General features: G+C 39.5%; 1 protein-coding gene across 1 annotated transcript in view; it reads right to left on the bottom strand.

Moving 5' to 3' along the window:
- Nucleotides 1–25,317, bottom strand: part of LOC126236278 (methyl farnesoate epoxidase-like) — a 141,142-nt gene that overhangs the window by 11,310 nt on the left and 104,515 nt on the right. The window contains exons 7-8 of the mRNA XM_049945443.1: nucleotides 18,881–18,998; nucleotides 12,516–12,657 (exon numbers count right to left, since the gene is read on the bottom strand). Of these exons, the coding sequence (XP_049801400.1) occupies nucleotides 12,516–12,657; nucleotides 18,881–18,998 (260 nt within the window). The remainder of the gene's footprint in view (nucleotides 1–12,515; nucleotides 12,658–18,880; nucleotides 18,999–25,317) is intronic.

Here is a 25,317-nt window from a genome sequence, read left to right as displayed (position 1 = left end):
ACTACATTTCGGTTCGTGTAATTTTTGTTTGTCTGCAAGGCTTTGGCTATGTTTATGTCTGCTGTGAAGTTCCCTTTGCTTCCGCAGCAGTTTTCTAACTCGGTTGTTGTACCACGGTGGCTCTTTTCCATATCTTACGATCTTGCTTGGCACATACTCATCTAATGCATATTGTACAATGGATTTGAACTTTGTCCACTGATCCTCAACACTATCTGTGCTTGAGACAAAACTTTTGTGTTGAGCCATCAAGTACTCTGAAATCTGCCTTTTGTCACTTTTGCTAAACAGAAAAATCTTCCTACCTTTTTTAATATTTCTATTTATGACTGAAATTATTGATGCAGTAACTGCTTTATGATTGCTGATTCCCTGTTCTGCGTTAACTGTTTCAAATAGTTCGGGTCTGTTTGTCACCAGAAGGTATAATATGTTATTGCCACGAGTCATTTCTCTGTTTAACTGCTCAAGGTAGTTTTCAGATAATGCACTTACAAAAATTTCACTGGATTCTTTGTCCCTGCCACCCGTTATAAACGTTTGAGTCTGCCAGTCTCCACCCAGAGCTATAACATGGTCAGGAAATCTACTCGAAATATTTTCCAAATTTTCCTTCAGTTGCTCTGCCACAACAGCTGCTGAGCCAAGGGGCCTATAGAGACATCCAATTACCATGTCTGAGCCTGCTTTAACTGTTACCTTCACCCAAATTATTTCACATTTCGGATCTCCGTCAATTTCCTTCGATACTATTGCACTTTTTATCACTATAAACACTCCTCCCCCTTCACTGTCCAGCCTGTCTCTGCGGTATACATTCCAATCTGAGTTTAGAATTTCATTACTGTTTACATCTTTCAACTTTTTGTCCTTAGTACTATGTGGACATTGTGACCGTTTATTAATGAGAGCAGTTCTGGGACCTTTCTACAGACACTCCTGCAGTTTACTATCACCACATTAATATTGTTATTCCCTGTTGCGTTTTGCCTACTACTACCATGTCGCATCTCAGGAGGCGTCTTGTCTGGCCTAGGGAGGGAATTCTGTAACCTAAAAAAACCACATGTGCACTCCACACATACTCCACTACCCTTGTAGCCGCTTCCTGCATATAGTGCATGCCTGACCTATTCAGGGGGACCCTACATTTCTCCACCCGATAGCGGAGGTCGAGAAATTTGCACCCCACATCTCCGCAGAATCGTCTAAGCCTCTGGTTTAAGCATTCCACTTGTCTCCAAACCAGAGGACCACGATCAGTTCTGGGAACAATACTACAAATAGTGAGCTCAGATTACACCCCATGAGCGAGACTTTCCACCTTGACCTACTCTGCCAACCGCCTGTATGAACTGAGGATGACCTCTGAACCCCGACGGCAGGAGTCATTGGTGCCGATATGAGCAACAATTTGCAGTTGGGTGCACCCAGTGCTCTCTATAGCCGCCAGCAGGGCCTCCTCAACATCTCGGATGAGATCCCCCCGCCAAGCAGACAGAGTGAACACTGGCCTTCTTTCCCGACCTTTCCGCTATTTCCCTAAGGGGCTCCATCACCCACCTAACATTGGAGCTCCCAATCACTAATAACCCCCCCCCCCCTCCCCATGTGCCTGCTCAGACCTTGCTGAAGGAGCGACCACATGTCCACTCACAGGCAGAGTGGGTGATGCCACATGGCTTGCCTCCACATTGACCCTCCGCTTCGTGCGAAGTGAACGCCGCTGAACCCGTCACTCCCCTTGGGGAGAGGGTGGCCAAACCGCGCCCCGTACCCGCGAAGATGTCTCGACAGCAGGGACTGTGGGTGAAACACGTAACACCTGGGGTGTACCATGCAATGCACCACACTCCAAGGCAGCAGCCTGAAGATGGCTGACCGTGGCCATCAACACGTTCAGCCGTTCTTACAGTGGCCAGCTCCTCCTGTGTCCATACACAGCAGTCACAGGTCCTATCCATCCTAAGAAATCAACAATTGACTGTGGAGAGTTAAACAACTTTTAACTAGACTGCTAATTCACTAAAGGCAGCTGATAGCTGACTAAACTGTGGTTACTAGACACTTTTTGTTGGAAACAATGAAAATAAGCACTACCTGTCTCTGGACTGTATTCAAAACAAACACGAAATCTATGGAACACTATCACTAGTACTCGAAAATTAAAGCTTCCTAAAAGCAAAAACACGCAGAAAAAGAAGTGACAAGTAAGAAAAACACAGTTAAGACTTAAATTAACACAGTTAAGACTTAAATTAACATAGCTTGCTGCACAGCAGATGTGAAGCAGACGGCAGTTGCGACGACAGTAGCACTACTGTCAATGGGTTCAGCCCAAAATATGATTGCATAGTCCTGCATCTGTCAACCATCAGTCATGCCTTTTCAATGATAAACTGGTTCAGGCATTCTGCAACTCCATTTTGTCCTGGTGTGTAAGGAATTGCAGGTTCATATTACATTTCATTCTCCTTTAAGAATGACTTCATATGCTGATTAACAAATTCTTTTCCATTATCTGTTTGAACTATTTTAATTTTTCAACCAATTTCATTTTCTACCCATGCTTTAAACTCAATGAAAGCATCAGAGACTTATTTTGCTATGTTTAGCCCATAATCAACTGACTTTTTTGTCTGTAAAAGTAAGAAATAGTGTGCTCGTTCCACAGAGCCATAAGGATCAATGTGTAGTATGCCAAGTAGAGCTCCTGTTCTTCTGTGTGATGGTTTAGGAAAAGGTTGTGCACAATACATATCTTGTCATTTGACTAACTGACAGAAAGTTACATCTAAGGCCTGGAACACAGGCTACATTGTTAATGGTTATCTGCTTATTTTTGTCATCATAGGTAACGTCAAGATGAATGTTACCCCCTGCACTTGCCTCGAGATTGCAGTTATTGGCTACTGTAACTTTTGCAATTGTGGCCAATTGGAAATTGTTAAATGAGTCTCTTTTACTCCTGGAATCTACATAGCAGCCACCTCCATCATATGAAGATGCAGTTAGAGCCATTAATGCATTTTCATTTTCAGCTTTCGTGGTATGACCACAATCTGAAGATTAATTTGGTTTCTTCTTAGTTCTACACTCACCCACTTTATGACTAACTTTCTGATATTTATAACATTTAAACAACTTGGGTTTTCATATATTGCAGTTGATTTTCAACTTCTGGTGTTTACTGTTCTGTTTACGAACTGCCAGTGCCAAATCTATAATTTCATCTGTCAAAGGCAATTTGTGTTTCATTGATTCTATAATAACCACTAACTCACTAAATTGAAGCCCAAATTCTCAGTTGCTATAATCAAGGGCTGGAAATCTTCGGAGTTCACTTAGCATGATCACAACTATATAATCATCGTCCAATTTCTTACCAGTGCTCTGAATTTGTTGAGAAAGTGATATAATTTTTGACAAATCCATCCCAGAAGCCAATTGTGCATTCATTGAGTATTGCAGCAGCCCAAAGTAAGTAGATAAACTCTTATCTTTGAATGCTGATAGTAAATTTTGCCATGCTTCTGTAGCAGTAATTGCTTCATGCTGATGAATTTACAGTTAAATATATTTTGGATAATGATTTCTGTACATTCTTTGGATTTTCATCAGCACCAGCAGTTGTTTCTCATAGTCCCTTGTGTTTCAGGTACATTTCCCTTGTATACTTCCAGTTGTTGAAGATAGCCATGCCTGTCAGCTTTTCAAAATTAAACATTGATTGTTCACCAAAAGCCATCATAAATATGTTCAGGTAGTTCAACAAATAGATCTCAAAAGTTTATTAACAAAATTATGATAGCACCACATTGGACACATGCAAAATATGATAACTTTGCAAGTAAAAATCATGGCAATTGATTTCACACAGATACGTGCAATATTAATTTATCAGTTTTTGCACAAACGGTACTTTATCAATGTTGAAACTTCACTGATCTCTTCTTGGGTCCACAACCTACTGGATATTGACTCCAATAAACACTCTAAGACAGTGCAATGATGACTGTGATGAATGAAATTCACATACGCCATACTACGGGGTGTTCAAAAAGTCTCTCCGCAGTGCCATATGATTGTTAGCCGCATGTGCCGTATGATTGTTCACCTGCCTGGGTTATTTCCCTTCAAGTGGACTCTCCCAACATTCCATTGTTTCGTTTATCTCATCCAGCGTCAGTAGTATCCTTGGTGTGTGGCGATACGTGTTGATGTGAACATTTGAGTTTAGCTCCTTTGTTCGTTTGTTTCATTTTTGTCAGTGTTAAAATGCTAACCATTAAATAACATGTGCTTTTAGTCAAACAAGTGTTCAAAGCTGGTGGTAAATACACAGTTTCAGTTCATCAAACATCTAATTCAGTTTTTCCAGAGACAACAGTCCCACATCATGATACTGTGCGAGATTTGACTAACAAAATTCAAAGTATGAGTTCAGTGACAGATGCACCAAGAAGTGGTCATCCTACCATTTTGTCTGAGGATAAACTACTCAATATTTCTGATAAAATGTCCATGAATCCAAACAAATCAGTAAGAAAACTTGCCCAGGAAATCGATGTTAGTGTCGGAATGGCCCACACAGCTGTAAGGAAAAAATTAGAACGTTCCCCATACAAAGTGACAGTCATGCAAGAACTGAAAAATACTGATTATGGCCAGAAACTGCATTATTGTCAATGGTTCAAAAATTTTGTTCAACAGACTGGAAGGGATATTCTTAATGAAACATTTTTCATTGATGAGGCGTCATTTCATTTGTCTGGATACATGAACTCACAAAATTCTCATTTGTGGAGCACTGCAAATCCACTGTGTATTCATGAGGAACCACTTCATTCTGTGAAAATAGAAGTTTGGATTGCAATTTCTAGACATCAGATTGTGGGTACCATACTTTTCAATGAAACAATAAATGCACAATGATACTGCAGTGAGTTTCATTTTGGTATATTCACTGTGGCATAAGACACGTGCAGCTAAAATCATACGGCACTGCGGACAGACTCTTTGAACACCCCGTACCCCATACTTATTCATTGATATACTTACAAAACAGAGCAAACATGAAAAACCAACAAACTACTGTACAAGGTGGCAGCAAAGGAAAAATGTAGTTGTTTCCAACAGTTCCAAGTATTCATTTCCTCTCTTATTCTGTGGAAGTCCTCCTGATTTATCTTATCAATTCTCTTAATTTTTGACATCTTTCTGTAACACCACATTTCAAATATTTTGATTCCTTTCTTCTCTGATTTTCCCACAGTCCACTAAACACTTTCATACAAAGCATTCTCAGTAAACATTCTCAAAAATTTCTTTTTCAAGTTAAGGTCTATATCTGATCCTAGCATACTTCTTTCAGTCAAAAAGCTCTTTGCCTGTGCTAGCCTGGGTTCTTACATCCTCTTGCTTCATCTTTCTTTTTATTGTACTTCCAAGGTAGAATTCCTTCACTTTGTGTACTACATGGTTGCCAATTTTCATGTTAAGATTACTACTAATCTTGTTTCTGCTGCTCACTTAGTACTTCAGTATGTCTTTGGTTTACCATCAATTCATGTTCTGTGCTCAGTATAATATTCATTCCATTCAGTGAGTCCAGCAATTCCTGCTTATTTCTCAGATGCTGTCAGTGTCATCATGAATCTTATCATTGACATCCTTTCACATTCAGTTTTAGTCCCACTTCTGAATTTTTGTTTCAACTTCTTCATTACTTCTTTGATATACAGATTTAAAACTTGATAAGAAAGACTGCATCCCCATGCTACGTAATTCTTAGTTGCTGGATTGGTTTTGAAAGCCACTATCCCTAAACCATGGTGATCAACACAGCTATTGCAATTAACAGCATCTTTGGCTTACTGAATTCATATCCATAGACAATTTCATTATGTTTTGCTTCTTATATGCACTACAAATCTTACAAAACTGTATGCATACATTTCCACAATATGAGGCACATTTACAGTCCACCAAAAGGGTCAAGAGTTACACAATTTTTAATGTGAATGTCATAAATTGCCTTAGTCACATGTCTCGAAGAGTTTTTTATAAAGTGGTTTATCTTGGCTCTATTATGAGTGTCAGTTACACGGATCATCAAGGACCAAATGTCTAGAGATCTTTGAAGTACTGATCATGAGGGTGTTACACACACAACAGTTCTGGACAGTGCCATTGCCAGCCTCTGTGCAGAGGCTTGTAAACCAACACTGTCCGTCTAGTGGTGAGCCCCATGGTTCACCAAATCTATAGGTTTAAGTCTGATCCCCAGTCATTCCATCTGATTGCTTAACCCAGCATGTGGACAGTTTTAGTAAATCACCTACATGACACAAAGCCATTAAAGATCCACTTCTGGCATTGATTATAGTTCTTGCTCAGACATAGACCCAACTCATACCCCGGATGCTCAAAAAGCTCAGTCATTTTTCACTTTTCTGCAATACAAGATGAAGATTGCCCCAGATCTCACTTATAAATTGTCTTTTCAGAAAATATTATGTCAGCAATTACATATCTCTTTTTATGAGTGAGTTAATGCAGAAGAGGGCTACCTTGGCTGCCTAACAGTTTGACCTATTAGTATAATTGTGTCACATGCCAAACGAATAGGGAATTCTTAAGGTGGGCATTAAATTAGTCCAGTGCATGTACACAACAGAAAAGCTGGTTCAGTCCATCCAGGACACTCTTCTTTACTTACAAAATCTAGGAAGGAGGTGATATCCTATTGGTTACTCAAGTAAGGCAGTAATATGGGGCAACTAAATGTTGAATGCAGCAGTCAAGAGTCCTGTGCAATACCTACAGTGACAAATGTATAAATCCCCTTATGAGCAGTGTCATGCATCATTGAGTGCACAGGTGACTATATGTAAGGGAAGACAAGCTTCTCAACTACTGATGCAGAATACTAATGTGGCTCTGTATAAAGCACACTGTTTCCTCCTCCAGGGAGATGATGGTCACCAGCATGTGGTCCTTGTGACATACATCTGTTTCTACAAAGAGTGCAACAGTTTAACTTAAGTACAAAAATGAGTTCAATTCATGGGTACATATGTATACAACAGTGTGTCAGAATATGGGTCATGTGGGTAAATAGTAGAGTTTAAGTGGAAATTAGTTTTCTGTTGGGCAACATCTTGTATTCAATTGAAGTGTGTCATCACAGGAACTCAGAGTTAAGTAGTTATATTAGAGTATACTTAGAATTAGCACTGTAATACTATAATGCTGAACATAGTTAAATTATTATTTTGTGTTTCACTTCAATAAAATATACATCACTGATATTTTTCTGTATCCCAGAGTGTTAACGTCCTTTGGATCCATGGAATATTATTCATGTAATATAATGTAATATTCACAGAACTTTAACAAGGAAAAAAGTATTAGTGATTCATAATGCTTCACACAAATTTAGACTTTCTCGGTGAATCTCCGTGATGAAGTCTTCTGGGGTTATCAGCTGAGTCAAGGCATGATTCTGCAGCAATGTTTCAACAACTTTTCAAGGTGTTATCTTCAGACCTGTCATCTTCACCTGAAGATAACATGTAGAAAACTTATTGAAACATTGCTGCAGAATGCTGCCTTGACTTGGCTGATAACCTGAGAAAACTCATAATGCTTGTCTAGAATATACATAGCAACTTCTCCAGCACAGTAATTCTCATATAATAAGCAAGAAGAAAATGAAATTTCACATTTAGGGAACAAAAGAAAATAGTAGAAAAATGTAGCAATGTCATGTTATTGGTATAGCAAGCATAGTGGATGCCAGCATTCAATCTGTACCCCCACTGACCACTGTCACCTGGTCTACCATGTACACGCAGCACTACACCAGTGACATCTGATGGACAGCCACAGGCCTTTGTGCACTCAGTTGTTAATGTTTTCAAGAGGTGTAACTATCTTCACTATACTGTTGTTGTTGTAACTCCAGGACTCTGTCTACACTGTATTTTTTGTGTATTTACTCAATTACCCAATAGACTGTACCTCTTTTATGGCCATGTGCTTCATTGCATTTCTAGTTAGAATCCAAGTGGCGATGAGCGAGGGTGAATTTTTCATGTGTTTTGGCTTCTGTGATTTTCAACTATTTGGCTCTTCCATGGAAGCTTTACTCAAGTCACTTCTTCAACATCAGTAGGTGCATATGGCTAAGTTGCAATGGTTGATAGCTATATTAACCCAGGTGCAAGAACCTCCACCTCCTTCCCCCCATGATCAATCTGTGGATGCTTCAAAGAAGTGGCTTCGCCAACATTTGTGCTGTTCTGAGTGTTCAACGAGAAAGTCTGTCAAGCTCTTCTCTTATTATGGATACAATCTTGTATGTATCACTTATTGTACCAGTTAGTTCCTCTACAAGAACCAGAATCACTTTCTTTTCATGATATGTCTAGTTTACTTTCCCATAACAGTGTAATTGTACACATGTGGTCATTGTGGATGTTGAATTCTACCAACATCAGAAACAACCACAACTATCGTATTGAGCTTGCATGACAACCTCAATCATTATTCATCACGGCTAAGTCTCGGGGGTTTCTCGTGGATACCATTGTCAGAGCTGTGATATTTAGGTGCATCAGCAGGCCCTTCAATTTGAGGACCTCACACTGGAGGAATACTGCACAGTTGTTTCAGGTCTTCCACACCATGGGCCCATGTTGTTACGAACTTGCAGCCCCAGTGCATGGAGTCTAGCATGCTGAGGGAAGAGTTGGTCACCACAGTACAAACAAACCAACTGGGCTGACTCAGACAAACATGTTGCCAGCAGCAGGAACAGTGAACATCACTTCCTTCATGCCTCTGTTGTTTTGTACAGCATCAGCGGGCAGCCTGCCCCAAGAAGTGGGCTTCTTGCCATAAATGTAAAAAGATCACATAGCAGCAATATGTCAATCTCTGCCTCCCCCAGGAGTCATTTCAGGAACCAATAAATATCAATATTCACACTGTTTTGTCATTGTGTTTTCTGTACCACTAGGCTAGAACAAACTTTTCATTGAAGCACAACTGATGGATCAGTCATTAATTCTACAAGTTGACAAGGGGCTGCCATGTCCCTGCTCAACTCACAGACATACACCAGGCTTAGACCCTGCCACTGGCACAGTTTAGCATCAATTGGTAAGCTACAACAAACAGCAGATCCCTATTGTCAGCCAGCTCATGGCCCACACAGTTTACAAATCAGTTGTCTGTCCCATTATGTGCTTGGTGATTAATGACGTGAGTGCCAAAATTCTTTTTGTGTTAGAAGCCTTTGCTGCTTTTGGTTTTTCTATTATGGATGCTGTGCATCTGATGTCAGATCAAGTGCTTTATCATGAATTGGATTCTTTGTGTTCTTAGTTTTTGGATCTGTTTCCCCTAGGATTAGGTTGTGCAAATAATTTCCTTGCACACAACACTCTCAGACCCTCCATTTGCCCTTTCTTTTCTTGGGTACAGCCACTGCCAGTAGCTTTGTACAACTATGTTAAGACGGAGCTTGATTGCTTGACATTGGTTGGGATTATACTAATTTCTTCAAGCGAATGGCCTACACCCTTAGTAGTTGTAAAAAGCCATCAAGTCAGCTTTGGCTCTGTGGCAACTTCAAGGTCACTATTTATGCACAGTCAGTCACAGTTATGTACGCTCTGCCATGCCTGGAGCAGTTGTATGCAAAGTTGGCTTTCCAAATATCAACTTGGCCGAAGCCAGACCAATGAATGAGGCATCAAAATAGTTGCTTGCAGTTAATATGCCTTTCAGCCACTATCAGTATCAACAGCTAATGTTTAGGGTCACTGGTGCTGCCATCTTTCAACATTTTTTTAGAACAGGTTATGACTGTTGTCCCTCATTGCATTAACTATCTTGATTATATCACTGTGGCAGGTGCTACCACGGAGGATCACCTACATGATTTCCATTCTTTGTTTACTGTTCTACAGGTTGTGCACCTCAAATGTAATCTCACTGAGGCATTCGTCCCATGAAGCAATATGTGGCTGCCATTATTGCTTTTCCTTATCTGTATAATCTAAGGGAACTCAGCTAAGTGGCATACTATCACAAATTTGTTTCCAGACTGACTTTTACCGCCCACCCCTTGCTCCTGTTGCCTCCGAAATGTTCTCCTTTTATCTGGTCTGCAGCTTGTGAGCATACTTTTGTACAGCTTAAGTATCATCTTCACTCTGCTCCGTGTTTTGGAACATTTCAACCTGACAAGCATCTGGTCCTGGCTATGGATGCATCTGAGTACGAGGTGAGAGTCATCCTGGCCCACCGTCAATCAGACAGCTCCAAACAGCCTACTGCCTCTGACTCAAAAACACTCAACTCAGCTCAGCAACATTATTCTGGGTTAGAAAAAAAACTCTTGCTATTGTCTACAGCTTAAAAAAATTCATGTGTTCTATTATAGTGAAAAATTTCATTTAGTTGTAAATTATAAGCCCTTGGTTTTCTTGTTCAGTCTCTCTGTGTCCTTACCAGACAAAGCCACTCATCATCTTCAGTGTTGGGCTTTGTTCTGTACGATTCTGAGACCCATTTTCAACCCCAACATGCGAAAATAGATGCCTAGTCCTGGCTCCCCATGAGCCTTGACCCCTCATTCGACCAGGAGGACTTGCTTTGTCTTCATCTGGACAGATGCCATGGATGTCTGTCCAGTCACTGGATGCCACGGATGTCTCTCCAGTCACTGGATCGTGATGCCTGATCTTTTTGTAATAACCTCTGGTTATTACACCTGCCACCCACAGTGGGCATAAGCCGAGCTACTACGGCAAGTGTAGTTCTCACTGACATTCAAGTGACATGCCTGTAACTACATAAGGTGGCTGCCAGGGGCAGCACAGTCACTGACTGCCATCACCTGGCCCGCCATGCATGCAATGCATTACACTAATGATGCCTGATCGGGACAGGATCTTTACAAGGAAAAGCACAGGCCTCCAGGCCTTCAGTTGTTAATATTTTTTAGACATTTAACCACCTTCACTGTATTGTTATTGTTGCCACTCTGTGACTTTATCTACACTGTTTTCTTGTTGTTATCACTTTGTGACCAAATAAATTGTATCTCCCTTATGGTGTGTTTCTTTGTGTTCCTAGTTAGAACAAAATCAAAGAAGAAAAAGACAAAATTCAGCCTCTTAAATTGCATTAGTCATTTGGAAAGAAGGGAAGAGAGATAAGAATTTAATGTCCCAAAATGAGAAACCTTGCAAGCAGTAATCAGAATTGCCAGTTTTTATCGTTACTGTGTGTTAATGCTTATGCAGGTTGATTCTGCTAAATGAGGACAAACTGCAGGAAAACCCCCTGAAAGGATAAGGATAAAAAGGTCATATGGACATATGGCTGAAAAAGTGTTCAAAGGGAGGTACATCCACTTGAAGGTAGGGATAAAAGATCTTTGACAGTGTGTATTTCAGTGATTGATAGCACACATATGAACACATGATGCAAGTGGTAATGTTTGTCTTTACTAGTTTTTTAAGTCCTCATTCCAGAGGACAGCTAGCTGAAGCACCATAATTAGTAGCCACATTACCTTTTGTGCCACCACAAGCATGTCTTCTAGTGAGGGAGGCAGACTCACCAACAGGAAGAGCAGATATGCCCTTGCTGGTAAGGCTTTGTGGAAGGTTGACTGGGCCCACAAGATGGCTGTTAACAATCCCGACCCACACATTGAGGCTGTGCCAGTATTGATGGTTCACCACCATTATACTGTGGGTATTCTCTGATGCACACAGGTGGTTGTTGTGAAGGTTCACAATGCTGTCCTTCATAAAGATAGCCTCATCTGTGAATAGAATGGATGACAGAAATGCCAGCACCGTAGTGGCCTATGTGACAAACCAGTGACAAAATTGTTGCCATGGAGGTGAGTCCCTGATAGTGGCAGTTTTTGTGGTGAATGTTCCACATGGTTGCCTGGCTTACCTCACACTATTGGACCACATGTCTGGTCCTGATACCAGAGCCACTATCAAAGATCTTTGATCTCCACCTTTGTAGTGCATGTACTTTCCTTGTAACACATTTTTGGTCAAATGTCCGTATGACCTTTTTTGCTCCCAATCCTCTCAGGGATAATTTCTTCCAGTTTGTCTCCATTTAGCAAAAGCACCCTGTATAAGCTTAAATGTGAGGTTAAGCAGCCTTCCATTGCAGAAACAGGAAGCAACACCGACATCCATTCCTTCCTTTAAAAATGCCCTTTGCCCATTGATGTACAGATACAAGGAATAAATGGGTCATATTTCATAAAATTGTGCAGAATGTGCAATGCTATTTAATGTAAGCAAAATTTCATAAATAAAACTGGAAAACTATAATGAATAAAAGCTACAAACTAGTTTTATTTGCAGTTGTGAAGCATCATCAAATAAAAGAAGCAAACCACATATGGCAATAAACAAACTGCCTTCAAAGTGCTTCAACAAATAGTTAAATATGTTTCCTCATACCTAATCCAAAAGGAAGAAACCAGGTATCATGTTTTATCTTTCCATCTTTTCCAATGAATCTGTCTGGTCTGAAGTTTTCTGGATCTCCCCAGTGTTGTTTATCCATGTGTACACTCCATATGCTAACTAGAATTGTTGTTCCCTGAAATATACAGGACATATTACCTGATTTCAAAATAAATTTCCTGTGTCAAGTCTCTCTCTCTCTCTCTCTCTCGCTCTCTCTCACACACACAAACACACGCACACACACACACACACACACACACACACACACACACACAAGAATAAAAAAAATGATGATTTTTTTTTTTCGAAGCATAAATATAGAGTAATTTGAATAGTAAACCATAAATAAAAATTGAAAAATCAATCTGACCATGCACTGAATGTAGTATTTACATGACATTTCTGAAGGGAAAATATGAAACATGTTCACTCTTACAATGCTTAGCAGTATCTTCTAAGAAAAAGAAGCTCTATATACAAAGTTACACATCTTCACTACCTTCCACATACTAATGAATGTAATTTTCAGTGCGTTTATTTTTCCTTTGTCACTGAAGTATCTGTCACAAAGTACTGTTCATTTTAGTATAGAATTTAGAAGAACGAAAGTTGTGAATAATGTTAAGAAGTGTAATGATTAAAATGGTGAGTGAATTCATATACAGTTATATAAGATGAAACATGTAGTTATATTAATTTGCAGTTAAAATTCTGTAACAGTTTTAATGTGCTAGTTCTTTTTTTAAAGACATGCACATTTATAAAATATTGCCAGAAAAATCACAGTGAATGAGGAAGCTTTGTTTATGTTTTGATCTATGGGGTAATCATGAGAGGGGGAAGCCTGGAAGAGGTTGTTGGTGTAGGTTGCTATAGTTATTATTGTTGGTGTGTAAAGATACATTGCAGGTAGTGAGTTGGTAGTGGTTGTCCACTACAGCAGAAATCCTCTCCATTGAAACATGGCAGCCAATTAGAGTGGAGCACCTGGATGATTGCATTTATTGATACTGAGAAGTAGGTGAGTATGCAAAGAGAGGGTGAAACAAAAAGAAAGAAATGGTCTTGTAATGCCAGTGGATATATCAATGGATCAGTTGATGTAATTATGCATCAAGTGAGGTCACCAGGCACATTACAGATTAATACATTCACTGGCACAAACTCATTATGGTTAACAACATCAGCAGCTGTAAGGACTCCAACAAACCAGACCATTTTAGCTTCATTTGTCTAAGCTCACTGACATGTACTACATGCTTTACAGTGGACTTATTTATGATGACCTTGGTCTACTTGTTCTCTCTCTCTCTCTCTCCTCTTTTTTTTTTTTTTTTTTTTTAAACCTGTCTATTTTCCTAACATAGTGTGGTCTTTATGCAACTACATGTTGTGCCTGCTGTGTGTTTGAACCAACAGCACATACTTACACAGAGAGAGTGGTTCATGTTAGAGTGCTTCCCCAGGCTGACAAAGTTGCAGTGTTCTCCAGCACTAACATTTGAGTTATACAGTAAATCTCTTGAGTACTTTAATTGCCAAGAGATAGGCAGTTCTAGAAGTCTTTGTTTTTGTTTAGTTCCAGACTCAATTTTTTCTGTGGTTTATTTGTATTTAGTTTATGTTCATTAAAACCTGTGATGTTGAAGAAGGAGACTTGAATTCACAAGTGAAGTATTTTGATTGGCCCCCAGATTTTAGCAGACATTGGAGGTCGTACTATATTTCTGGATTAAAATTCTTACAGCAAGACTTTTAGGTGGACATATCTGACAGTTGGTGCAGACTGTTATATAAATCTATTGAATTCTCCGAGATGTTGATCTCCACCTCTCATCAAAAAGCCTCTTCCTTACAGCCTTTCTATCCACAGATACTGCATCTTCAGTGGAAGGAGTTATCAAAATTAACTGATAACCTTACCAGAGCCTTTACTTACAGACAATACCCTATCCAAAAACAAATCGCCCATTCTGCTCCTGTGACACTAGTAAACATGTTAACCAGCCATTCCTCTGATCACCCAGTGTCAGCTTGACATTAAAAAGCTCAACCACATCCTCCACCAACACTTTGACTATCTCTTGCCCTGAAATGAGGGATATCCTACTCAAAATCTTATCCACATCTCCCAAAATAGTGTTCTGCCACCCGCTCAGTGTATGCTTGCCTATGCTCATCCCTATTCCAATCCTATTTCCAATATTGCACCCTGTGGGTGATTCCCTTGTGGTCAGCCCTGGTGCAAGATCTGTCCCATACACCTGCCCACCACTTTCAACCACAGTCAGTCACAGGCATTTCCTACTCAATGAAAGGCAAGGCCACATGAGAAAGCAGCCATGTTATGTGTGAGCTATGCTGCAATTACTGTACCCCATTCTAAGTGGGCATGACAAATAACCAGCTGCCTACTCACATGAATAGCCATCACCAAACTTTGGCTGACCACAAGCCTGAGCATCCAGTTGCTAAATATGCTCCACACCAAAACACGAATGACGTCAACAGCTGCTTCACTTTGAAGGCCATTTGGATACCTCCTTACAACACAACTTTTTATGAACTATGCAGATGGGAAGATGGGAACTGTCTTTCCAACATCCAATATATCCTGCACTCCTGCAATGTCCCTGGCCCCAACCTCCACTAATTTGTTCCCATCACTTCCCCTTATCTTTTCCCTTCTCTCTTCTGTCCAAACCCCTCCTTCTCCATGCAGATCATGCACTGCCTGCTCCCACCACTCTTCCTCCCCAACCCATGCAGGAATTCTCATTCTTATTCTCTCTCTCTCTCTCTCTCTCTCTCTCTCTCTCTCACACACACACACACACACACACACACACACACACACACACACACAACACACCCCACACAGACAGACACACACACACATTCTCTCCCCTCCATCTCTTTTCCTTTCCCCCCACCCTCTCTTCCCTTTTCAACCCCTTGCCCTTCACTCTCACCTCCCTTTCTCCCTCTTCATCATCACTTTTCTCTCTCTTTACCCCTCTTCTTTTTCCCCTCCCAAGTACTCCATTTGACTTGTTGTGCAGCCACAGAGGCATCTGTCCTAAGACTGGTCTCTTTCCCACTACCCCCTACTTGTGTCTTTCACTTCCCCTCCCCACTTCCATCAGCTCAGGCAACTGCTTTCAGTAATAGGGTATTGATAACCAGTCTCGCCATGGCCACTGAGTGTGTGTTTGGGTGCCTGTGTAGTTGTGTGTGTGAATGTATATACTTCTGCTAGAGAAAGAGTTAGTGCTTGAAAGCTAGTGTGAATACTGTCCTGTGTTGTGTGTTTCTGTGCACCACCCATCAATCCACTTGATCCACTATAGGTGAGTGATTGCAATTTTTTTTTTTTTTTTTTTTTTTTTATTGCTGTTGCGACCAGAGGTAACTTTTGAAGTATGTTACCAGCTCACAGAGGCTCTTTAAATGACTCACAGGCCAGCAAAATACTGACAGGCTGTTGACACATCAAATAATAGCAATAACAATAATTGCAGGCTCTAAATTAAAACAAAATGATAATAATAATAATAATTATTATTATTGTTATGCATATGCTAATGCAAGCCATGAGTATAGTATGCTGATGAAGGCAACTAGGCAACCAGTTTTAACATTACAGATGACACAGAATGAATAATGAAAGGGAACACCCTGAGTTTGTAACTTATATTGATGTACAAAATGCATTCAACACAGAAAATTGGATTTTTGTTAACTGGAATGGAATGGAAAGGTGGAAGCTATGCAAGTGCCCATGATATTGCAAGGAAACTAAAATTAAGAAAGGTGTGAAGTAGGGCTGTCTGTTTTTACCACACTTGTTCAGTGTGTTCGAAATGTTCCTGCTTTCTGTGATCTTGGAGCTTCCATATCACCTGGTGAAGTTCCAGTTGACAGAATTGAATAATTTCTGTGCACTGTCACACATGTGCTGTCCAGCTAAATAAGGGTTACCTGACTTGCCTTGACACAAAGGATGGGGTTAAAATAGTTGCTTCTGCTGCACCACTAACTAATGCCCTGCAGCAGTCTGACTACTTTCCAAAAGCTCCCACTTCTGACCACTGGATTGTACAACAGACACTTCAATCAGTTGGTAAACTGTCACCAACTGATATCTACAATTTTTCTGTAAACAACACAAGAAAACAGTCTAAAGTCAAAGAGGGCATGGACATATACAAGAACTACATACTTTAAATGATTGGTATACAGTAGCTGTAGTTAGGGGACATAGTGGTGTAAGTAATCTTCCTGGTCTTGGGACTTTTCTGAATGTGATGTTACAGCTTATTGTACCTATCATGTTGGGGTACAAGCTAATAAGGATTTTGGAAAGTCGGATCCATGTCATTCATTAGGTAACACTCCCAGATAGCTAGATGCTCAGAACTCTGTTAGATGGCTTTTTCCTGAACCATCTGTCTACACTTTCTAAAGTTTCCACACTGAGAGAACTTTACTGATCCCTGACTACAGACTGCCAAAACACACACAATCACACCACTTCTACCTCGGAGGGCTCCAAATTTCCTCCACTAGCACTTCCAACTGACTCCTTTAATTTGCCTACTCCCACCTGCTCCATAAAATTATTTTAACATGCAGGCCCTTGGGCCAATTAGCCTCCAGAGCAGCAAGTAGGCATTGCAGTTGGCCATTTCCTGTTAACGTTCATAGTTCTTCTGTAAAGTGCTGCTGCCTACTGACATGTTCAGAAGTTTGTTGTCCAAAGGGTATTAGGAAATAATAGCCTTCAGTAGGAAACACTCATCACTGAAAATTGTCAGGTCAGGCCAGGCCACCATCCTTCAGCTGGATTAAGCAAAAACTAGACACTTATCTACAGGTGTGAGAACAGTTCCTGGCCCCCAAAGGCAGAAAATAAATGCTGTTGCTCACAATAATGACCAGCAATCACTGACTGTTGCAGCCAGAAGTGATATATTGCATGTTAATTGAGAAAAGGACTAACATCTTAAAAAAGAGAACAACAAGAACTCAGTTAAACTAAGGAAAAGTCCATTGCAAATGATTTGTTGTAATGCTGTAGCGGAGGGCACAGAAAAGAATGTGAACATAATACGGAAAGTGATGGCAGTCACATTGTAATAGTGTAAAGTTAATGTAAATGCTGAAACAACAAAACTGTTACTAACAGGAAAGAGTGGTCAGCATATCATCACTTATATGACACTTGGAATATGTTACATGGAGCAGATAAAACAGTTTTGTTATTTAGCAAGCAATCAGTGTTGGACATAACAAGCACACTATGGAAAACTACATAGTGAGCAGCCTTTTCTGAATTAGTGTTCCAGGTCAAGATAAGTCTCTCAATGAGCAGATCCGTGACTAAGAAAGGTATTTGCAAAATATTTTGTCTGTGGTGCACTACTCTGTGATGGTGAGAACTGAACAGTAAGTAAAAAGGTAATCAGCAATGAAAGTGTGAATATGGATGAGAGTACTTAGAATGAGGTGGAGCCATAGAGAAGCAAATCAAGAAGTCCTAACAAAAATAAATGAAGAAGGCTGAAAGGAAAGAGAAGAGAGACTGACAAAATTTTCTAGCCGTATGCCTGGACATAATGTGTGTGAAAAGCATTTTTGAAGGCAAATTATTTGGTAAAAGGGGATCAGGCAAACACAGGGAACAAATTTTTTAAGCTACGAAGAGGGTAGTGATTTAACAAAATTATCAAGCTGAAGACTGAATAATGGTTTTAGCAATGAAGCTTAGCCTTTGCAGTAAAAAAGCAAAAATATTACTCATATTCACTGATAGATAACACCACTTGGAGAGCTAACTGAAAAATAACTTGTTACTCATTGATGTGTCAGTGAAAAGCATTTAGTACATTCATGATCATGAGAGAGAGAGAGAGAGAGAGAGAGAGAGAGAGTCAGTTGTCCACAACTCCATAAATTAAATTATTGAATGGCTTTATTGTCCGAGAGACCATGTCTAGGATTGTTCAACTGCCTTGTGCAAGTCTTTCTATTTGATGCAACTTCGGTGACCTGTACATGTTCATGATGATGAGATAAAACTATCATTGCAACACAAACATCCAACCCTCAAACAAAGAAAATCTCTGAGCCAGCTTGTAATCAAACCTGGGACCCCAAAATCTGGAGACAGCGATGCTAACCACTAGACAGTGAGCTGTAGACCTTAAATTAACTGTTGTGAACTACAAGTGTCATTCAGTCTGGCTGAAACATGAGTGCAAAGGCATCAGATCATTCAGAAATATTGTGAATGGTATCTAAATGTTAGGTATAAAACTATAACCAACACCATTCCTTCTATCAGGCTCTGTTACCTTTGGTATTTTGTATCCAAAGAGTTCTGTATCACAAACAGCTCGATGGGCAACAGAAGTAGGAGCAGTGTTTACTCTTCTCTGTATCTCCATTAGAACTGCTTCAGTATATGGCATCCTAAAATACAAGAAAATTAACACATATATATTTTCAGTAAATTGAAACATAAAAAGGAAACAAGAATTTACAGAACTATTTAAAATTTCTAAAAATATATATAACAGGGGGAAATGTTGAATGGAATACAAAAAAAAGAATAAATGATGACAAGTGCTAATCATATAGTTTTATTTGTTAGACAGTGGATACACACATAAATAAAGAGCCGGACATTGTAATTCAACTATAGAGATTTTGTTCTTTATAGTAGTTACACCCTTATGCACACTCAGGTAGATTATCATGGAGCTGCTAACATCACATCTTAGATTTTGAAGTCAAATAGTTGGTGGAAGCCTTTTGTCAGGTAGTTACTAAGATTCATCAAGATAATATTGGAGCCTTTGTCTGCAATGATGGTTTATATTCTTGAGAAAGGACCTGGGGAAGCATGGTGAGGCCAAATTTGAGCTAAAGAATTCCTCAAGTTGAGCAGGTGGTGGGTAGGTGGGAGGGGAAGGGGGCTCACAACTGGGTGGGTGTACAAACTGAGAAAGCCAACATTTATGGTGGAACTAGTTCCGTTTGGTACCAGGGATAGGTGGCAAAGAAGTGTTTCCACTGCAGAAATTGGTAGAAGTAGAGCTGTCTTTAACATATACACATATATTAGTGTTCCACATAACTTTAGTGGCTTTTATGATCTGTAGTTAAGAGAATATTATTGTTACTGCCTAGATAAATTTTGGAAAAAATATTGTAAATAACCATGAGCAAGAAGTGTTTGAGCTGCTGCAGGAAAGTTAGTTCTGGGGTTCTGTGCAGCTGTCGTGACAGATGGTTACATTGGGGTGAATGTAGTGGCATGGGAATTGGGGAAGTAAATGGGTTTCTTCCATGGTATTGCAGATTATGTTCAAGGGATAGGAAAATAGTGGAACAGGAAGGGAAGATTAGAGCCCTTCAGGCTGAACTGGTTAGTGCTAGGGAGGAACTGATGAGGTTAAGTGGGTAGGAGGGTGAAGACAGGTGGGAAGTTGTAGCAAGGAACAGGGGCCACAGAAAGAGAACAGTATCAGACAGTTTCATCATTGGCACAAACAATAGATTTGCCTTGCTATCTCAATCAGCTAAGGAACAGGCTCAAGTAGATGTAAGTGTAGTCAGCACTCAAGGGACTTTCACTAGGAAACCAACTGTTGAAAAAAAAAAAAAAAAAAAAAAAAAATATGCAGGAAAAATTAGGTGACAGGTCACAAGTATTTTCAAGCCCAGTGCATGTCTTAGCCAAGTGATAGAGGATGTAGGATCATTGTGCAAAGGTTTTACAAAGAAGGATCATGTTGTGGTAGTGGGTGGAGTGAGAAACAGTATTGACAGGGATCAGGGCTACAATATTGAGTGTGACCTGGTAAAAACAGCATCTGCAATCAACCATACAAATGTTGGCTTGGATCCTGCTTTCATGTGGTATGACTGGCCCAAATTGAACAGCTCTGTCAGGAAGGTCAATATTGAGCTAGATTAGCTGCTTCGGACAGCTACTTTCTCAAGCATAGGTTTGGTTCCTGGTGATGGTATTGGTAGTTTGGACTTCACAAGACGTGGCCTGCAGCCTGCATCTCAATAGGAAATGGAAGGGTAAACTGGCTGGGATGTTAGCAGAATCTTTAAGGCAGGGGGGGGGGGCACTGAAACTCATGAGAGTACTTTTTTAGGCTAAGATCAGTATCCAATCATCCTAAATCAATTGAAATTAAGCTTAATGAAAAGTTCAGACAGGCAGGTACTAGAGATGTGAAAATATCACAAGATTTACATAACAGTACAGTGAAAAATAATGTTAATATATTGCATCAGAATATCAGGGGATTAAAAAACAAAGTAGATAAACTTCTTGCTTGTATAGAAGATTTAGAAACTGAGGGTGGAATAGATGTACTATGCCTGTCTGAACATCATATAGTCACCGGTATGGAAATGGTAAATGAAGGTGGATATAAGCTTTCAGCTCATGTAAGTAGAGACACTATGGAGGGAGGAGGAGTTGCCATATATGTTAAAATCAGTCATAGTGTGAAAAATTTGGAAACTAAAAAATTTTGCGTAGAGTAACACATAGAAGCATGTGCATGTGAGCTTAAACTAAATAAAGGCACTTTTATAATTGTAGCCATGTATAGAGCCCCATTGGGAAATTTTCAACTATTTTTGAAAAACTTGGATTCCTTGTTGTGCTACCTGTCAGACAAAGGAAAGCAAATTATTGTTTGTGGAGATTTCAATGTAGATTTTCTGAAAGAGTCCAATAGAAAGCTTGACCTTGAAGTATTACTTGGTTCTTTCAATTTGACATCAGTTATTGATTTTCCTACTTGGATGGTACAGGAAAACAGCACCCTGGTAGACAATGTTTCCATAGACCAAGATAAATTTAATCAAATAAAAACTTTTCCTATTAAGAATGGTCTGTCTGATCATGATGCACAGCTAGTTACAGTAAATGATATAGCTCCATACAGTAATGCAAAACAGTCCTCCAGAGTAGTGCGTTCCATTAATGATTTAACACTTCAAAATTTTAGGGAAAGCTTGCAACAGTTAGACTGGGATGAGGTGTACAGGGAACATGATGCTAATTTAGACTGGGATGAGGTGTACAGGGAACATGATGCTAATTTAAAATTTAACCTATTTCATGATACCTTTGTGAGTATATTTGAAAACAGTTTCCCTAATAAGCAAACAGTGAAATATAATTGTAAGAAACCACGCAAAAAGCCATGGCTTACTAAAGGGATAAAAATATCTTGTAAACAGAAAAGGGAAATGTATCTTATAGCTAGGAGGAGTAATGATCCCGAAACAATGAAACATTATAAAAACTACTGTACTGTATTAAGAAAAGTTATTAAAAAGTCCAGGAGTATGTGCATTATGTCTGAGATTAGCACATCTGATAATAAAATTAAAACGATTTGGAATATTGTGAAAAGGGAAACAGGGCAACCGAGAGCACAGGAAGACTGTATTTCTATCAAACACAATGAAAAGAATATAATAGAGGGAAACATTCCACGCGGGAAAAATATGTCTAAAAACAAAGATGATGTAACTTACCAAATGAAAGCGTTGGTATGTTGATAGATACACTAACAAACACAAACACACACAAAATTCAAGCTTTCGCAACCCACGGATGCTTCATCAGGAAAGAGGGAAGGAGAGGGAAAGACAAAAGGATGTGGGTTTTAAGGGAGAGGGTAAGGAGTCATTCCAATCCCGGGAGTGGAAAGACTTACCTTAGGGGGAAAAAGGGACAGGTATACACTCGCGCGCGCACACACACACACACACACACACACACACGGATATAGACTATTGATAGAAGTCTGTTGCTAAGGTAGAATACTCAAAATTTCTGGGTGTGTGCTTTGATGAGAAATTGAATTGGAGGAAATGCATCAATGATGTTCTGAAATGGTTAGGTTCAGCTACTTATGCTATTAGGGTTATTGCAAATTTTGGTGATAAACATATCAGTAAATTAGCCTACTATGCCTATTTTCATTCATTGCTTTCATATGGCATCATATTTTGGGGCAATTTGTCATTAAGAGAGAAAGTATTCATGCACAAAAGCGTGTAATCAGAATAATAGCTGGAGCCCACCCAAGATCACCTTGCAGACATTTATTTAAGAAACTTGGGATATTCACAGTACCTTTGCAATACATATATTCACTTATGAAATATGTCATTAATGACCCATCCCAATTCAAAAATAACAGCGAAGTGTATAGCTACAGCACTAGAAGAAAGGATGATATTCAATATTCTGGATTAAATCTCACTTTGGCACAGAAAGGGGTGAATTATGCTACCACAAAAAGCTTTGGTCATTTGCCAAAGAGTATTAAAAGTCTGAAAGAGTGACACATTCCACATCATTACAAAATGTCGTATTCGTGAACTCTGGAACAAGGATTAATGTATGTATGTACAAATCCAGCATGACTGAAGTTGAGTGTGGGCTGATGGTGAGGCCTGTGGAAAGGACTGACAGTTATGTAGGAATGAGATTTCTGGTGGGTATATATTGACAACAGTGTTCTGGGTTTATGTGCATTCAGCTAGAAAAATTTCATGTGGTTCTGTTATCAAACATGACAGTCATACTTCTCATACAAATTATGGCCAAAGTTTTTCAGAACCAGCTTGCAAAAGCTTTGTAAAGACATTGTTTCCCATTCTTTATCACTCTATGAAAGTGTAGATATTGCAGTCACACAGTCACACAGTGGATGTGTCTCTCTTAGTGTAGAAAATGTATGTTTGTTGTGGAATTTTTGAGTCTGTGTCTAGAGACAGAGCACCTGTTGTGACTGAGAAAAAATCAGGACCCATAGTGTAATGGAATGAGAAAATGAAATGCCTTCCTGTACCCAATTCATGAGGATTTCCAGCATGGCAAATCTGATCTGTAATAGGAAATACATTTCTTGTATGCAGCTTGGGAAGAATGACTGTTTGAATATCTCTTGTCCTTATGATCCCTACAGGAGTGATAAGTAAGGGCTTGTAGTATATTCCTAGAGTCTCCAATTAAAGCTGGTTCTCGAAATTTTGCAAGTAGGCTTTCTTGGGATATTTTATCTCTGTCTTAAAGAGCCTGCCAGTTCAGTTCTTTGAGCACCTCTGTGATACTCCCCCATGTGTCAAATAAATCTTTGAGCATTTATGCTGCCTTTCTGTGTTCACATTCAATATCCCCAGTGAGTCCTATCTGGTACAGGTCTCACACACTTGAGCAATATTCTAGGATGGGCCACATGAATGATTTGTATGTAGTCTCCTTTGTAGACTGATTGCATTTCGCTAGTATTCTACCAATAAGTGGAAGACTGCCACTTACTTTACCCATGACTGGGCCTACGTGATCGTTCCATTTCATATCCCTACAAAGTGTTACACCCAAGTAATTTTATCCTTGATAACCTCAGAATTTCAAAGTGTATTTTAGTCAACATTGTCAAAGCTTTCTGTAAATTCACAAATGCTATAAACTTAAATTTACCTTTCTTTACTCTATCTTCTCAGTTAAGCTGTAGTGTCAGTATTGCCTCATATGTTCCCAAACTTCTCTGAAAAGAATATTGATCTTCCTTGAAGTCAAATTCTACCAGTCTTTCCATTCTTTGGTGAATAATTAATGATAGGATTTTGTAACGATAGCTTATTAAACAGATGATTTGATAATATTCACATCTGTCTGCACCTGCTTTAATTGGTACTGAGGTTATTACATATCTCTTTGAAGTCTTATGTATTTTGCCTGTGACATATTTGTTGTATAGCTGGTGGAATCATTTTGTTATGATAGGTTCTCCCAAGGATCTCAAAAATTGTGAGGAAATGACCTCTATCTCAGGGGCTTTGTTTCAATTTAAGTCTTAAGTGCTGTCAAATTCTGTATGAAGTGTTGTATCTCCTTTCTCATCTTCATTTACTTCCTTACCTTTTTCATAATACAATTTTCAAGTTGCTTTCTTTGTGTAACTCTTCTGTATATTATTTCAACCTTTCAGTCTCCCCTTCTCTACTTAGTAGTGGACTGCCATCAGAGCTCTTGATATTCTGTCACCTGTTCCTCTTTTCTCCAAAACTTGCTTTAATTTTCATATACACAACATCTGTCTGTTCCATAGTTATGTGTCATTTACAGTTTTGCATGTCTTCTCAAGCCATTCATGCTTTGCCATTTTGCACTCCGTCAATCTCATTTTTAGATATTTCCACTCGCTTTTTCCTTCTCCATATGCTACATTTTTATATTTTCTCCTTTCATCGGTTAAATTCAGTATCTATGTCTTATCAAAGTTATCTACGAGGGCGGTTCAGAAAGTAACCTCCGATTGGTCACAGTGCAGGTTGTGGGGGGAGTAGCGACGCCATCTGTGCGTTCACACACTCAACAGGTCAGTCGGCATCAAGCCGTGGTTGAGTGAACGTCGTACCTGCGCTAGTTTAGTTTTTGTGGCAGTTTGAAATGTGTGCTGCAATAGAAAACCCCGCCAAATGTGAAGTGCGTGCTGTCATAAGGTTTTTTACAGCCAAAGGATATTCTGCAGCAGCTATTCATCGTGAGCTTTGTGCCGTGTACAGACCAAGAGTTATGAGTGAAGGAGTTGTCCGTGAATGGGTACGTTTATTTAAAAGTGGACGAGAAAACGTTCATGATGAAGAGAGGAGTGGTAGACCATCATTGGTGACTGACGAACTCGTTCAGACAGTTGATGCAAAAGTTCGTGAAAATCGACGTTTCTCAATGTCGGAG

Source organism: Schistocerca nitens, chromosome 1 (assembly GCF_023898315.1).
Source record: "Schistocerca nitens isolate TAMUIC-IGC-003100 chromosome 1, iqSchNite1.1, whole genome shotgun sequence".
In the NCBI taxonomy this organism is placed as follows: Eukaryota; Metazoa; Arthropoda; class Insecta; order Orthoptera; family Acrididae; genus Schistocerca; species Schistocerca nitens.
Note: the sequence above shows the minus strand (reverse complement) of the source record. Positions and strands in the feature narration are given on the sequence as shown.